Below are 17,532 nucleotides of genomic sequence, written 5' to 3'. Positions count from 1 at the left end.
GAAGGATGACACCAACGAAACTCACTGTTGAGGAGAATCGTTACAAGCAGAAACTATTCTTTCGTATTCGTTCATTGCTGAATCTTCATAAGAAGTATCGGGCCAAGTTTGATCAATACACTGAGCGCATTCGACTGAAAATTGGAATCCAAATTAAGATGTCAGCTTGAATGTCCTAATGTCATATGAGGAACGAATGAAAATTATTATCAGAAAAAGTAAAACTTACGAGTAGCTAATAAACCTTCTGAAGAACATAATGCTTCTCTTTCAGATTTCGCTCCTTCAACTCTTTGGATTCCACATATCTCAGCACAAGAATCTTCTGATGGTTCAGATGTGATGTTCATCTCTGATTCTGATGATTCTTTGACTTCTGATCCTGATCCTGATCCTGAAGATGATGATGTTGATGATGAAGACGTAGAGGATGATGATTCCACTTCAGCTTGGAATTCAGGTGTCATGATTATATCTTCCACTGAATGAATATTGCTTTCATCCGGGACCGTTCGTCTGTGAATTGATAAAGGATCTTTGGCAAATAAGAATTTAGAGTTGGGCTCTGCGATTGGAGCTATCAGGTATTCATTTGTTGGATTAGCAAGCGTACGAAATGAGAGAAGTCGACATTGTTCCACTTACCTGAAAGAGCTGTACCGAACAGTCCAAGAGCAATCAAGAAAGTAGCTGTTCTCATCTTGTTTAGGTGACTTATAGTAGTGAGTTGTATTGATGTGTCGATATCGACTTTGTCGAAAGAAGATGGGAATTTATGCGGAAGAGGGATGTGAATTAATCGGCCAGCGAAAAGGTGGGTTTTGTGTGCAAGTGAGAAAATGAAATATGATCGATCTACGATTTGGGACTATGTTATGTCGCTGTATCTTTTACTTTATGCGCAGCTGAAAGTGAAGACAAACTTGAGAGGTCAATATAGGATATGAAAAGTAACGGACTAGCGTAACTTTGTATAGTTTGAAAACTGAGAAAAGAGACAAGTTTGTTGAAAAGGCTTGATAAGGAAGAAGGAAGAGAGTAAAGGAATAAAGGAATGGATAAACACAAGTGAGGCAGCAGAGTGGAAAACCAGCAGGATATCCAATCGAATGGAAAAGAGCAACAAAGGAACGATGAGAAGAAAAAGCAAGAAGGAATTGACTGTAACTGACTACTCGTACGGTGGAAGTGAAACAAAGGTTCAAAACGCGTAAGGTACCTCGACTGGAAAATCAAGAAAAGTAAAATCAATTTTAAACTTTTGAGACTAACTCATTCCGTTCTGCCCAGATGCATATGAGAGGAACGCGTTTCTTCTGATAGGGGGAGCAACGTTCTAACGGAGTCAACGGCATACTCGAGGTCCAATTATGTTCGAATTTGGGATCCTGAGAACAAATCTTTCCACAGGGGGAGGGAAGGAACCGCGCATATGAAATGGCTAAAATAGAAAAAGACTATTGAAGAAAAACGCCACTTTTGGAATAAGTTGTTTAATTGCTTAATCTTTCCTCCCTTATTCTCGCGTTTTTACCCTTCTTCCAAGTCACTTCTTCTTTCTAATCTATCTCTCTTTCAGTTCAAATGAAAAGGAAAAAAAATCAATTCCGAGGATCCTCATCAATTTAATCTGAAATCCTATCAACCATATACTCGAATTCCCACAAATAGCTATTTTGATTGTTTGTAGGATATGAATGATTTGTGATAAACTTCGATGCTAGTTTCAACTCGGTCATAGAAGGATCATCTCGTCCGGTGAGGCTTTGTTTACATGCAAAGACGAGTTTGTTGATTTAGCTCGAAAGTGAGGGGAGACCATTCCTGCTGATTTGCGTGCATTCTTGTCGAAGAACAAGGTACACCACGACGTGAACCATGATATGATGGGGGTAGGCATGCATACATGATCGTCCAAACCCCAGAATTAATAGACCCAGCCTATGCGGGTTAATATATGTATAATTCTAAAGTACATGATACAAACTATATCATCCGTTTTACAGCATTAATCATGTTCGTGAAAGGTAGGAAGTAACTGAAAAGAAAACGATAAATATGCACAGAGACCAAAAAATCCGATAAGATGAAAAGGTTTGATATGATCGACAGAGCCTAATATTGCGCAGTACTTGCCTAAACACGAGGTGAAGCAGGTATAGGAGAAGGTACAGGAGAAGGTGCATCTGATGGAAAGTCTTGCGTTAGCATACTCCCGAGCATGGCAGTTCATATGAATCGTTGAACCAAACTCACCCTTGAGATAGCCACCTTTTTCCCATTGACCTTGTTCGTAAACTTCTGCAGAACGTTTAGCTGGATCTTCCAATCCAGCAAACAAGGCTCGGACACGAGCGAAATCTACAACAACATCCGCAAGTCAGCTTGCGGGTGATCGATCTGGATAGGTGCTGTACTCACCGAGAGGTTTCAACAACCAACCATCAAAGTTTTCAGCTAGATTGCCTCTATCGCTCTCGTACAGACTCGCCGAGACAGCAAAGATAGGGATTCGGCCATCGACGCGTAATGGTTCAATATGCGGTTGGGCTGGAAGTTTACTTTCAAGCTTTCGGATTTCCTTAGCAGCTTGTCTTCCATCCATAATGGGCATTCTAAGAAAAATGTCACGCATCAGCACTACTCGCTGTTGATATCCGGGAGAAAACTTACTGTATATCCATCAGAACAGCATCAAAATCCCAATCAGCCTCAAGAGCAGTAACCGCCTCTTGACCATTGGTAACTGCTTTGACAGTATGTTTGTCCATTCGAAGCCTTTTTTGCAAAATCTGAGAGTTGATCATATCGTCTTCGACGACCATTACTCGAAGTTTGGACTTGCCATCGGGTGTCTTCTTATTCCGTTGGGGTTCCTTCATTGGTGGTGGCGAAGCTCTCTTCTCGACAAGTGGCGAAGCAGATGAACGTGTAGAGTTTGAGCTTTGTCTCGCGGGCTTAAGCAGGTTCAACCCTTCAGCAGAATTCTTCGATGTGAGTCGATAGGATACCGATTTCGGATCGAATTTCGGTGGATGATGCATATCAGGTGATAAACCTGTCCTAGAAGGGGCATGGTCACTTGTCGACTGCTGATCTGTGTCACCGTCCATACGACTAGGTCTCACAGGCCAGGAAGAGTCAGTCACAGGGAAAGTACCGGGTCTCGACATTCGATGTTCTGCATCAAGTAGTCTTTCATCGTCCGCCGCAACGGGACCAGACATGTGACTATTACCGAAATCGTTCACGAATGAATCAATTTCTGACATTCCAGATCGAAGGGATACCACGGAACCAGAACCAGAACTGCCACCTCGACTTCGCAGTTGACCGCCATTTTTGGATGACAAAGATGAAGCGCGACCATTGTGAGCCAACATGGGCAAAGTGAAGAAGAATCGACTACCAACTCCGACCTCTGATTCAGCTCGAAGCTGACCATCAAGTTGTTCCACGATACGAGCGACCACAGCCAGACCAAGCCCAAGACCAGTCGCTGTCGAGTTCCGCAATTCGTCCGCACCTTCAAGAGTGACAAACATGGCTTCCAGCTTGTCTGTTGGGATACCGCAGCCAGAGTCACTGATTACGATCTCGATTGGAAGATGTCCGCTTCTCACGATATCTTGAGACCGCCCGCCATCAGAAGAGTTTGGCTGTTGTAGACCACAATAAACCTCAATGAAGCCTTTTTCAGTATACTTGACGGAATTGGCAACGAGGTTGGAGATAACTGTCTTGATCTTTCTGGAATCACCAATAACGTGTTGTGGAAGGTGGTCTGACATGATGACTCGGAAGTCAAGACCTCGTCGAGATGATTCCGTTTGATACACACGGATGGCATCTGAAATGGATTGACGGATATCGAACGGATCGTTAAAGGCGGTTTCATTCCCAGTCTCGATACGCGTTAGGTCAAGTAAATCGTGTACGTGGAACAACAATGCCCTAGAAGCTTGATGACTATTCTCCAACATATTTCGTACATCCGAATCGATATTGCCTGAAAGGGCCAGTTCGAGGGTGTTGATGATTTGACTAAGAGGAGTTCGAACTGCGTGACTCGTATTGGACAACAGAATGGCAGTAAGCTGGTTCGATGCCATGGCTGACTGTTTTTCCCGCCAAACTTGAATGAATTTACCGTAGATGAGCGCGAGAACGCCAGCCGATTCCAGCTGATCGTCCGTCCAAGCTCTACTACGACCTGTGACAATTTCCGACCAAGTCTTGAAGGATTTTCTCGGCTCAAGACTTGCAGCATCTCCCGTCTGATTGTCTTTGTACGGCTTACCGGCCCATTGCACTTCCCTGACTTGACCTTTACGAAGGAACACGATAAAGTCTTGACCAGCTTTTGCTGTGAGCGGAACGTACAGCAGACCCGCGATCGTATCATGAGCTCGAGGCAGGACCAAGTCTGGGAAGTCTCGTTGTATGTGATTTGAAGCTTTCAGATTGCTACAAGAGCGTCTCAGTATCTCACCCAAACATGCAGTCAGGAATAGACTTACTCGAAACGCATTACTCGAAGATACTCAGCAATCGCAAGCATAGCTTGTCCTTGATCGTTCCTATACGAATGTCAGCTCTGCTCTGTACGCATGAGCTCAGTAACTCACTGTCCGAGGAGTTTACACCCGTCACCAATGACTAACAGACCAGACTCGGCGTCGAAGATTTGCAACAAGTCATCAGCGTTGGATACGATATATCCAGTAGGATGAGATTGTGTTGGGATAGTCGAAATCTGATGGAACTAGTCAGCTGCTGATCCCCTTCAGATAGATTCGACCCACGAGTTTTCTTGTGTGTAATCGTTGAGCGTAAGATAATCTCTCAATATTCCTTGAAATCGAGTCTGATAGTATTCTCATCATCTGTCTGACTGGGAACGATACTCTCATGCCGTGGTAGCCATACGAGTGACAAGCTATCAGACCCCACAATTGTCCAAATGCCATGATGGAGACAGACATGGACGATCTAACGTTCATGTTGGCGAGATCTGCTCGAAATAGGATCAGCTTGTATTCTGCGTCCCGGTATTCGCCTACTCACATTTGACATGGATCGGACTCATAGCTCTAAGATAGCAATGTGTCATATCCAGCGGGGTCTCTAAATCCTCTTTACTTCGAAGTACCATTCTTGCTGTCGTTTGACTTCGATCGTATAGCATCCGCACCTTGTTGATCTTATATAACTCTCTCGCCTGAGCAGGAATATCTGCAGCGGGGAACATTAAGCCTTTATACAAATCGGTGGTTTTACCCCACTCGACCAATTCTGAGACTACTTGACCATTCATGGACTCATCGAATTGGTAGATCAGAACTCTGTGAAATCGACACAAATCTTGTATGACTCCGACAGTGATCTTCAGGAAAGCTTCGAGATCCGGAGCTGAGCCGAGTTGATCGTTGATCTGTCCCAGAACGGCGAAAACATCCATTGTACCCGTTGTGCCAGGTGGAGGAGCACGTCTTGGACGTCGAGCGCCTCTGCCTCCTCGTCCTCTAGATCCAGAATCATTTGAGCCTTCACCATGTTGACCTGTCCTTCGCATACGCTCTAGTGCTCGAAGCGGTTTAGCATGATTTGTTGTGCTCTCAATGATTCTCTCGATTGCTACCTCCACGTCCAGACCAGCTAATCCCATGGGTTTGCACCCGGGTGGCAACATCGAGGAGGGATGACTTCCACTAGCGGCCTGGGAGGTGTTTGGCGTGATTGAAGAATGTCCCGCGGTCATGACCGTGGACGTATCTGAGCCTCGCTGTTGGCTAATCTTCGGCCTTGAACCTGCAGTAACTGATGTTCCACCAGATCCTCCACCAGAAGCAGTATCAGTACTGCCCCCATCGCCAGCACCCGCGCTCGGATCAGCAATGCTACCTGACTCTGGCGTTTCCGAACCTCCAGTCGAAGAAAACGCAGGTGGTTCAAATGGTTGTATAAGTGGATTATAGTCGTCTCGCTCCAGTTCAAATTCAAGGATGATGAGATCCGGTTCTGCGCCGCGTGTACCGTCTTCTCCCACCTTATCTGACGCTTTGACTTTAGGTCGATGAGCGGCCACCCAGCAAGTCCACTCCCTCCTTCGTCCGTTCCCAGTAGCACTGCCTGAAAGTGCGGATCCTTCTTCTTCTTCTGAGTCGTCACTGCCGGGTTCTCCGTAACCAGATAGAAGAAATACTGAAGGGCCTTCTTCCTCCACACTGCCCTTGCCTCCTTCTGCGACCGGTAAATATTCCAAGTTATCTCGAAGGATGTCTTCCTGATCTAGCGTTAATATACGGGTGAAGCAATCTAGTTTGAACAGATAATTCGGTGACAGCCCAAGTAATTCGGTGGCATTCTGATGAGGAAACTCGTAAGCTAAAAATGACCAATACGGTGAAAAAGGAACGTACCTCTGAAACTTGTCGCACGGTCAAAACACCAGTGTCATAGTCTTCCTCCAGAACAAGCAACACACCAAAGCCTTGTACAGCTCCAGGAGTGGTGATAGGCTCGTCCTCGCAATTCCGTAATTTTCCTTCCCTACCCACGACAACGTGATGACCGTCATTGGTGGATACATGCTCGAAGCGGAAAGTGACGATGGGGGGTTCTGAGCCGGCGTCGCTGGTGACGGCATCCAAGTCTTCTTTTTCGTCACCTGAGGCTGTAGCCTGCTTGCTAGAAGCGGGGGCACTGGCCTTCGCAGCTTCGTCCTTGTCTTCTTCCCACTGTATCGCCTCGGCTGGCGTTGGTTTAGTGGAGATACCCAATCCATCGCCCGGGCCAAGCGTTTCAATGCCCAGCTTGGGAGACCCTTTTCCGTCATCGTGTGGTGAAGGCGAAGGTATGGGTGCGTTCGGGTCTGGCATATTGACAGTGTGAGCTTGCTGATTGACGAAATCTCTAACAGTGTCACGGGCACTTCCACGTTGCTGACGTTGTTGTTGAGCTAATCTAACAGCTGTTGTTCGACCACCGGGTCCTCCATCGGCAGAAGCTGATCCATCCCCCACTTTTGCTCTGCTGCTCTTCGTCCCGGTACCAGATCCCTCACCAGTACCATCTAAATCGGCCCGCGTACCACCCGTGGAGCCCAATGACCCAGCCTCCCCTAGCCGCACGATACCACTAAAATCGTTTAACAAAGATCTAACACCGCTATCATCCAATTCAAGACTTGTTTTTGAACCGCCGAGATTGGACGTTCCCCTGTGAGCAAGAATATCGCCGACCGCCCCTGCGGTTGCTGGACGAGGTTCGGGTTGTATCAGTGCCGGTCCGTCCTGATTTGGTGCAGCAGACGATCGACGTGGTCTTCGTGAGGATTCGCCTTTGCCAGCTGAAGAGAAATTGGTGGTTTCTCCTGCATTACCTTGCTCTGCCGGATAGTCGCGGAAATTGATCGAAGTCGGTGCTTCCTGCGGTTGGCCAACTGGAGCTTTATCTTTTTGTGGTAAACCGCTTCCTGATGCTTCGGCTGATGGGTTTTCAATGTTTTTGAAACTTCCATTGGCACGTTTGACTGTACCTGAGCTATTGTCCGTAGCTAAATGAGGTCTTTCCACGTTGGTTTCTTCCTTATCCTCTGCACTTTGCCTTCTGCTGACGGCATTGGATCTTTCAGAGTGAGGAGTGGATAGATCGGGAAAATTATACGTAGCGCCGAAGCTACTGGTTGGTGTAGAGGCTTGGTTTTTACCTGAAGCTGTACGCTCTCCCGCTTTTCCGCTGAAGGTTGCCGATCCCTTCCCATTCTCGCGTGCTGTGTGCTTGTGACCTTGATCCTGCTGTTGTAACATTTGAGCAATCGTATTGATACCTGCGTCGGAATCATCTTCGTAGTCAACGGAATCCTGCGAGAACCGTCTGGAATCTTGCCTCGAATGACTCTGTCTCGATTCACTCGATCGTGATTGGATTCGATTCAATGATGCACCACCTACTTCCCCATATAGTTGTTCAGAAGAGTTCAATCCTTGAAAGACCGATCGCATAGGAAATACAAAGCTGGTGCCGCCGTACGTCGATGAAGGACTGAGAGGTCCCCCATTGTGAAGCGATGGTGAACCAGATGAAGTGGGCCCATGAGCCTCTGAAGTCGGGGTAGTCACTGATCGATTGCTGTAATGTTGCTGAGAAGGGGAAACAGGCTTTGAAGATTGAAAATTTCTGAAGTGATTTTCGGAATAAACAGGCCGGGCAGGCATACTCACCGATTGAGGGCGAGTAGATCGGTTCAGAGAGGGAAGCTGCCCGGATGAGTTCTGAGGCGTAGTACCAGGTGTTGGACGAGTGGGTGGATTAATAAGGGGGACGGACTGTCCTTCTGGTGGATTGACGTTCGACTTTGATGGTGAAGACATGATTACTAGGCTAAATGAAATGGTTAGTTATTTTTAGCATGTGTAGCATGTCGAGGATTCGAGGGTTACACGCTACTAGCATACTATGTATACTCGCAAAATTTCAAGAAAGAACGACTCACCTTGACCAGTTTGTGAATGCTCACTGAAGATAGATGAGGATCGTCGCGCCTCTGCTTATGACTTGATGACAGCCAAACACTTCTACTGCCTCCAAGGACAAACTAGTCTAAGGTAAGCTTGATGGACTGTGTTGTATTGGTAGCGAAAGACGTTCGTTGTAGCTATTGAGATACGATCGAGTGGAGGTGTAGTGATGGAGATCGAGGTTGTATTTGTGATCTCCGAACGTCTTGTTGATGTCGATTGGGTTGTTCCAATGCACGATGACCCGTGCGCAGAAATATTATGCTAATTATGAAATGCTTTCTCCAATCGCATATGTTTCTGATGAAAGTTGCTTTTATTGCAAGGAATTGCGTTGGTGATTTAGCTGCCTGATTGGATGAAATATGCTAAAGGATGTTGAATGTCGTCGGTCCAATGTGCGCTCGCTGTATATGATTCGCGCTGAGCCCAATACAAACAAGAAAGAAGACCCAAAATCAATGTCTAATAGTGAAAAAGAGATATCGTGAATGTCGATTGTATAATCCTTTTTTTTTTTTCAGAAATGAGTAAAGATGTATGATAGTAGTATGATTAAATGATGAGCAGGTAGCGGCAAACCAGGGAACGAGAAGCTTTACTGGGTTTTTTTCCTTCTCACTCTCGATTTCTTTTGTATTTGCGTATACGTTTCTTTTTAGTCTTGTTTTGTAGGATTTGTCCGGGATCACCCCCAGCTTGTCACCCCCCTTGGTTTGTTCTGTTGATGTGGGTCAAAAGTGAGAAATGGGTGACAGTCATCTACAAGAAACAGAAACCCTGGATTCAGAGTAAGATTGGCTGTGTAATTTGGTAATCGACATTTGAATGCTCAAAGGGGAAAAAAAATGGGAAATGCTATAGGTCATACTTGACCCTGGAAATGCTATCATTGAAGAAGTACTTAGAAGATTCCCTGAAGTGATTGAAGAAGAGAACAATCGAACTCCTACCAAAAAAAGTATGCTTATGCTCAAGAGTTACGGATTGGCAAAACGCCGGGGTTTGTGGTATCCATTCGACAGTCGTCCTTTTGCGATCTCGTTGATGCGAAAGCCTATCACTGTACTCATGATAGTGTGCTTGTCAGTCTGTGTGCACGTACGAAAATAGGCGTCAAAATCTTTCTGGGCTGACTCGGGTCTCGCCAAAAAAGGTAGTGCGACCTTTCCTATAATATAGGCCCATAACGGATGTCCCGAATGAATCATCCAAACGGATTGAGCCCCTTCAAAGTACCCAAAGATCTAGAACTCTGGAATCCCAACTACAGAAGGGTATTTCACACAAGTTTCTGTCTATTGGCGAATCATACCGCATACCTCATCGATCCCTGAGAAAAGATAGGAAATCGAGGGAGGAGGCGTTCAGCAATCAATGTAGGCTAATCGGTCATCCATCAGTACTTTCTCCGAATCATGCTAAGAATACAGGGAGATCTTTGTGTTTCGTCCGCGTATCTTCTTAATCTACCTAATCTACCTAATCAACATGATCAACATGACATGGGCAGAAAGAAAAACTGATCCTTCTATTTGTACAAAGACTGAAAAATATCCATCCCGCACTACCAATACTTGATTTCTGCCCATGTTCTATCTCTTCCAAGTTTGATTTGACCTAATAACGAATCGGCAAGATTGATCTTGAATCCTGAAGGTTTGAGGGAACCCAACTGTATTCACTTCAGGACTGAAAGGGGATAAGTTATAAAAGAGATCTGGATTTCGGCAGGATCGGCAGGATCACCTCCACTCACTGCATTATTCTACCAATTGTGAGCTTCAGCTGTATATGCAAATCAGCCTGCTCGTGCTCATGCTCCAGCCTGGGAACCATCGGAGGATATTTCATCTCTGGGACAACTACCGTCAAGCGTATGTATGTAAAGAGCTCTTCCTAGGTAGTACTGCATGTTGTCTCTCACTTGTCCAGATTCAGCTATCATACATGATCAGAAGTATGGGTATCGACTGAGTGATTACTAAACGCATTGAGGAAAGGTATCGAGAGCCTGGTGAAGATCCTGATGCTTCTACTTCCAAGATGAAAAGCCAACCAAAATACATATCTAACAACTTATGATCTCCAAGCACTTTGCGGTTCATCCAAATAAATTATTGACAGGAGAAACAAGATGAGTGATTCGAATACCGCGTATATGATGATGGGCCGACTAACGATTACATTCGCCTTGTTTCCTTTTCCTTCGTGTTTTATACCATAATCCTAAAAAAATTAAAATCACTAAAGAAGAAATGACAATCACCGGAATTGAGATAGCGAGTGTGATCGTTCTGTCACAACGGGTTCGTCAGCGGATCAAGTACAGATCGAATCCTGATGTGGAGTTGCAATGACGTTGTCGGAAAACTGAACTCACCTTCTATCTGTGTCATTTCTTTCACCTCCCACTGCGGTGGATTCGTCAGTCAGAGAAGACGATCTAGAAGAAGTGACGGAAGTGACAGTCGGTGTATCTGAGGCTGTAGATGTGATTGCAACTGAAGATATGGTCGCCGAGTATTGTCCGGAGACGACATCACTAAGCTCAACTATCAGTTTTCGACTATAGTGCAATAAATGGTGCGATACATACGATGATTCTGCAGATTCTGATTGGGTGGAGCTTGATCCCGGAAGAGAAGATGATGAAGATATCGTAGACGAAGTTGAGTCCGATGAATTTCCGGCATTTATCCTATACAATGTACAGCATGAACCATAAATATCGCTTTCCACATCTAGACCAAGAAATATAAAATAGGACATTGCAGAGGTTTCCTGAAATCATCGAGGTAAATGGTGTCGATTTAGACAAGACTTACAATGTACCACTGACAGCAACAGAATCAATATCTAACCACATATAATCAGGGTATTGATCTTGATTTCTCTCATTCTCATTAGATATCTTCAAAGTGTGCGAGCCATCTTTCAATCCGCTAGTAGCAAATAAAGTAGCTTGAAATTGGCCTTCTTCTGAGTATCCAGAGAAATATTGAATATTCCCATTATCCACTGTAACACCGTAAAGCCCCTATTAGATGACGCTGAGGTTTAGCTTACAACGTGAAAACGGCTAGGATAATTGGGTGGATGATCGAGACGCTAGAGTGATTTTCAAACCAGAGTAGCGATCCGCTTACATGACTGAAAGGAGGGGAAAGGTAGATCTACTATCAGCACAAATGCAACACTGCACGTAGCGAGAATACTCACTTCTTACGCCGTGCTCCATATACATATATATCAGTGCCTTCCCACGCTATAAGGCAGTATTCTCCCTGTACTCAACGAAGCCATTCAGTGTTGCTTATATTATGAGTTATCCGACTGAATCGTTACTCACGTTATTTGTTGATGAATGACTGTATGAGAATGAAGTTTTCAGCTGGGTATATCATATTTCATCGAAGATTAGTCAGGTCAAATGATAGGACGCACAATGTCTAAAGCAAATATCATTAGCAACTAATCAGTTTGACCTAAATCCAGTCCAAACTCACACTATTAAAGTATCTTCCAGTCGATGGGTCATCTGCACATCACATACTTATAAGCCTTTGTCACATCAGGAGTATCAATAGATCTGTGAAGGGCATACCACTGTGTTCCGTCCGCCTATTCAGTGTTCATCATGATCAGTCATGTCCATCGAGGTCATCTCAGGAGTAGATTCGACATTCACTCACCACGAAGTCCCTGACCATACCAAATTCCAATTCGAGTCGTCTACTATGGTCGCCATTTTTGGCTTTGCCACTCGAGGTTTCTTCGTCCCTTGCTTGTCCTTTGTCCTGATATACGCCTATTCCGTGTCTTATCGTATCGTCTTGAAACCAAACTTGAGAAGGCTTATGATGGCGTGAAGACGAGATGTTCAGCTTAATTCCGCCATCAAGGCTTCTTTGTAAAGTGATATCGACTGATTGTACGCAGGTTAGTTCTGGATGCTAAACAATAGTCAAAGGGATAAAGTGAAAAACAAGACGTTGTACAGTTGACCCTCGTTACACCATCATGTCGTACCAGAACTCATGCTAGACGCGGATGACTTGAAACACTTCAATACCGATGGGGGTTCATGATTTTTGTGCATCTTATCCTTTGATTATGATCAATTCTCCTTGAACAATGTTTTGATACTCCTTTGGAAGAGAAAGGAGATCGAAGTGAAATTGCTTTTCATGGTTGCTGTGGATCAAAGATCCAAATCATTTTATCGACATGAAAAGAACGTCCTGGTGTACACGATCCTTGGATTTGTTCTGCTTTGTTAAGTTAAAAGAAAGACAGTGTAGATTCAATGGGGTTTTGACGAGGGAAAACAGAGAAGTGCATGTCATGAATTGTCATTATGTGAGGTTTTGTTCATCTGGGCGCGGTGCTTGCAAACTATGATGGTTGATTAGGTGGGAAAGTACTATTGGGTTCTAGTGGTTTTATTTCCTATATCAGATCGCATATACGTGTAATCAGCTTTCAAGACAGATCATTCGACGAGATCATGTAAGAAGGATGTGTATTTACCTCATCTGGCCCACCAAAGTACTGAAGCAAGGAAGGATATGTATATCAGCATGTTTCCCATTGCAAAACAAGAGCAATTGAAGGTGGTAAGAAGGAAATACTGACTCCTTTAGCTTTTAGTGACCTATATCCTATACCATGTGTTATAAGTGCACCACCGTAGATCTATTCTCATTGATTAGTATCATGAAATGTAAGAGACGGTCTTCAATGATAACTCACAGTCAATCCTACAGAAGTGAGAACTATCGTGCGTTGGACTAGATCGGCAATGGCGATAGGCATGATGACAGATTGTTGAGACTGTAGGGGTATCCCTTGAGAACAATTTGTATGTATCGTTTTCAATGATTGTTCTCTTGGTCAGATGGGGACTTGTTTGAGCTTAAGAAAGAATGAGTGTTCTGTTGGCCGTAACTGTTTGTTGTTAAAGAAGGACTACAAAGAGTGAAGATCGAAATGAGAGAAATTGGTACGAAATGTCAATAACGTAAGATTCAACTTCTCTCGAGCGGTGGAGGAATTTTATGAGGAATATGATCATGAATGCAAAATCTCGATGTCAATGTCTGGGAATTCGGTATACAATCACATCTTTCGTCTCTCGAATTATACTTATCCTTCTAATCGCAATCATTATACAAGATCTATCGATTCTCATCAATCTACTATCAAATCTTATAAATAAAAACATCAAGTGATTGATAGCCGCAATGTCATCTTCGACAGCAACACGAATAACATCTTCCTCTTTAATACCTTTAATCCGATCTTTACCCGCATCACCACTTTCAGCTGAAGCAGTCCAACTTTCAGATGCACTAGGAGCCATTGCTGAGAAGGCGTTGTCGTCCGCACCTACTGCATCTGCGAATGGATCTTCGATGGAAGCTCTGAAAGTCGCTGGACATCAAAGGAGATTGACTCAAATGAGAGATTCAATAAGTAGAATAAGATCGGGTCAGGCTTTATCCAATGTGAGTCGTCACTCCATCTCTATCTTGATATGATCTCGTGGTATAGCAAGCTAGGAGGAGTCAAGTATGAAAATAAACGATGAAGAAGATACTCATAGCTGACGAACTGCAAATGTATTTTCCACAGTACCCATTGACAGGACCTATAGTATCACCTCCAAACGATCCTCATTACTATACCAGAGTTAGAAACGGTGTGAGAAACGCTGAACAAGGTATCCAACGGCCATGGTGGAAGGTGTTCTTCAATGTCAAAGGGGAAGAATAGAAAACCCAAGGACGTCATGTATGTATAGTATATCATTGATCAGTGAGACATGTGTGTGAGACCCGTTGAATTTCACTGATTAAAAACGAACCCCATGTCCTGTGAAATTTGCTCAATGTCGCTCATCCTTCTATTAGCAGATGTTTGGTGACCGAGCAAAGCAAGTGGAACCACACAATACTGAATGACTTAGAATGGTTGTTCAGCTTATTGACTCATTGTTGGGTTGTTTATTTATGCAAGCAAAGATTGATCTTCTTTAGCATGGTTTTCGAATTTACTACCTTGCCTGATTTCCAAACATCATCGTCGAATCCGGTCTTACGGTATCTACATGTTATAACCACTTCTCAAAAGGATTTCACTAACATACTTTCATTCCAGTCTCGTTCGGCAATCGAACTTAACAATCATACATATAGGGAGAGACGTACTACGCTTCACTAGCTATCATCGATTTACCTCCTTCAATTGCTTCACTTCCACCGATCGTATTATTACCTACACTAACTCCAGAAAGTTAAGGAATTTGTTCCTCTTCTCTAGCGGGACATTGCCTTCGCATAAATGCTATCCTTAAAAGTGCTCAAGACCTTTTCTGTTTCACCTGCACCAGTACCACCATTTGTCCAACCTTTACCATCTTCCATATCGCAAGTTCCAAAAGTCACTCGGCTACCATCGTCACCGTCGCATCTGAGATGAAATCTTGATTTACCATAATCGGTGACCACTTCCACAAACGAATCTTTATACAGATCCAGAGTAATCGGGGACTATCATGCTATCAGGTCGGAGGTGAACTGGAGTCATCGGCTTGTTGAAACCCTCCTCCTCTCTTCGTAGCTCCAATAATGTTCACCAATGACATCATTCAAGCCATCGTCAGCCTCATCTCATGGCAGAAGTCGCTGGAAGGAGTTGTCATTGAATCCCAGGACACCTTTGCATCAGAAGATCCCTTCGCAAATTTATACTTAATCATACCTAGACTAACCGCTTAACACATCAATCCATGTCTAAGCGAAATTCAGTAAGGTACACTAACGAGTCTTGCAAAACGTAGAACAGGACAGTACGCTATCTCGTTGAGCGTTGTCTAGCGTGATCATGTTTCCAGTAGAATTGTCTAAATTACTTGAAGCATGCATTGCTGTGGACTATAATATTCAAATATAGTTGAAATGTCCATTTATACTAATTTGTACACGGGAATCGATATCATTTTATAACGTTTGATGAGGGTCGATTCTAAATTACAGCAGCAGCTATAACAGCACCTACTACACCTGCTAGTCCCATAGTCATCATATTACCACCACCACCACCCGTCCTTCTTGCTCCACCTGAGTTTCCGCCTGTTGCACTCGGTCTAGTTGAACTTGAAGGTGAAGTTGTTATGGTTGAGGTTATGACTGTGTGAGAGATTATCGAGGACGGATAAGAGATCTGTACGGAAGAAGAAGCTGAAATAGAAGAAGCACTTGTGGAGGTTATTGATACTGATGAAACACCTGAACTAGCCGAGGAAAGGGATATTGATGCTGAATTTGAGCCTGATATGGAGGATGATGGGAGTGTTATCGTAATATTTGGCAAAGAGACTGGGAAGGAAGGTGCAGTTGCACATTGATTGATATATGCTAGAATGAGTCGATTATTGGAATGTCAGCTTATGTTCGACTTTCGCTCGTTCAGTGGACAGAGATGGACATATCTCGAAGGTTTTGGGAGGAATCAAGGAGATGATATGGTAAGTTTCGAGGTAGGTGCTTGAGAGAAGAGCATTGGGAGGACAAGAATAAGGAGTGATCATACATGGAAATAAGGCAAGGTCATAATAGGACTTACAATCCAGGATAGCTTGGTAAACTTGTCTTTCACTTTCAGTCGGTGTTAGCATTAATCCACATTGAAGACATGAAACGTAATTTGCTTCTATTATGGGTGTACAAAGGCAAGTAGCGTTCAGAGCGTCACCTGCTCCGCATGACTGTTAACGATGGCACGCATCAGCTGCGTAACTTGACGGCACAGGGTGATCGGTGGTCATTGATATAAGTTTCTAGAAATGAGTGTTCACCATAGGATTTACAATTTAGAGCTGACGAGATGACACGGGCATGTTTCCACAATATCACTCACAGCTAAAGCGCTGGATATATCCTGACAATCATCTTGACAGTTTTGGAGAATACCAGAACTGGTACTTGATGTTGAAGTAGGTTGTGAAGATGAGGTCGTTCCGTTACTTGAACTTGAACCTGAATTCGCAGTCAAAGAAGATGTCAAAGAAGAAGATGAAGAAACAGAAGTCGATGACGAGGTAGGTTCAGGAGGTGAAGTTTGAATGGTGAGTATCGAATCGGTTGATGAGGAGGATTGAGCTATACCTACAGCACCAGTCATATTGGCGGTCTCATTCAGATTTTCTAATAAGAGATGTCATGGGGAAGTGATATATGTACGTACCTCTGATGACGCATAGAGCAAGAAGAAAGACCAAAGTCTTAAACGAATATTTCATCATTACTGACTGTGGCTTCTAATGAACTGGTCAGCATATAAGTGATATCTCCAGCTATTGGTATGGGAGTGAGGACGCATCCGTCATGAATAGTTCAGAGGTGATGAAGCTATAGAAAGAACAGGAAGAACAAAGGATGTATATATCACGTTCCAAGTCATTTTATTTCGGATGATGTGCAGGGTGTTTTTTAATAACCGGACTGAACAGAGAAACAGAATCCTCTTGGGAACAGTTTTTCCAATGGGTATCAACGGACTGCACAGCGCTGCTTTCAGATGCGGGCAACTGAATGTGACTGTGCAAAGAGATGAACAATTATGAGACAATATCATCTCATTCCAGTCGTTCACTTTCAATTGATATTTAATATTCACAATAAATGTATGTAGAAAGAGGGGTCTTCTTGGTGTGGAATGGTAAGAAATGAAAGTAGAGAAAAGACGAACAAGCAAATGAGTTTTTTTAATTGTATAACAAGCTACACAGAACGACATGTATGAAAATGTATAGACACGGATGAAATGAGGAATTAGAATGAATTATAGAGAACATTTTTGAATCATTATTGAGTTTAGTATTTATTGGTTTCTGAATGTCTCGTATCAAAAGTACGGGTCGCAAAGCAAAGTGATGTATGAGCGAGGGTATTGAATGATGCAGAAAGATTGATTGATGATAACACGATCCACTCGCACAATAGAA

General features: G+C 43.7%; 5 protein-coding genes across 5 annotated transcripts; 1 reads left to right on the top strand and 4 right to left on the bottom strand.

Moving 5' to 3' along the window:
* Positions 1–21: 21 nt before the first annotated feature.
* On the bottom strand, positions 22–700 carry IL334_000394 (uncharacterized protein; the record flags this gene model as incomplete). Its single annotated transcript, XM_062932178.1, has 3 exons — positions 22–134; positions 230–577; positions 646–700. The coding sequence occupies 3 exons, from the start codon at positions 698–700 to the stop codon at positions 22–24; spliced, it is 516 nt and encodes a 171-aa protein (XP_062788229.1).
* A 1,436-nt stretch (positions 701–2,136) lies between these two features.
* Positions 2,137–8,375, bottom strand: IL334_000393 (uncharacterized protein; the record flags this gene model as incomplete). Its single annotated transcript, XM_062932177.1, has 9 exons — positions 2,137–2,186; positions 2,257–2,361; positions 2,422–2,615; positions 2,674–4,467; positions 4,521–4,580; positions 4,629–4,756; positions 4,806–5,014; positions 5,068–6,367; positions 6,423–8,375. 9 exons carry the CDS (start codon positions 8,373–8,375, stop codon positions 2,137–2,139), a joined length of 5,793 nt encoding a protein of 1,930 aa, XP_062788228.1.
* A 2,323-nt stretch (positions 8,376–10,698) lies between these two features.
* IL334_000392 (uncharacterized protein) lies at positions 10,699–12,273 on the bottom strand (the record flags this gene model as incomplete). Its single annotated transcript, XM_062932176.1, has 7 exons — positions 10,699–10,819; positions 10,906–11,067; positions 11,122–11,223; positions 11,351–11,562; positions 12,032–12,063; positions 12,130–12,146; positions 12,218–12,273. 7 exons carry the CDS (start codon positions 12,271–12,273, stop codon positions 10,699–10,701), a joined length of 702 nt encoding a protein of 233 aa, XP_062788227.1.
* Positions 12,274–13,768: 1,495 nt separating this feature from the next.
* IL334_000391 (uncharacterized protein) lies at positions 13,769–14,300 on the top strand (the record flags this gene model as incomplete). The annotated part of the gene is made up of 2 exons (XM_062932175.1): positions 13,769–14,032; positions 14,160–14,300. The coding sequence occupies 2 exons, from the start codon at positions 13,769–13,771 to the stop codon at positions 14,298–14,300; spliced, it is 405 nt and encodes a 134-aa protein (XP_062788226.1).
* A 1,251-nt stretch (positions 14,301–15,551) lies between these two features.
* Positions 15,552–16,830, bottom strand: IL334_000390 (uncharacterized protein; the record flags this gene model as incomplete). Its single annotated transcript, XM_062932174.1, has 4 exons — positions 15,552–15,943; positions 16,152–16,293; positions 16,446–16,693; positions 16,773–16,830. 4 exons carry the CDS (start codon positions 16,828–16,830, stop codon positions 15,552–15,554), a joined length of 840 nt encoding a protein of 279 aa, XP_062788225.1.
* Positions 16,831–17,532: the final 702 nt, after the last annotated feature.

This window comes from Kwoniella shivajii, chromosome 1, assembly GCF_035658355.1.
Source record: "Kwoniella shivajii chromosome 1, complete sequence".
NCBI classification, from domain to species: domain Eukaryota; kingdom Fungi; phylum Basidiomycota; class Tremellomycetes; order Tremellales; family Cryptococcaceae; genus Kwoniella; species Kwoniella shivajii.
This window is presented reverse-complemented; position numbering and strand designations above follow the sequence as displayed.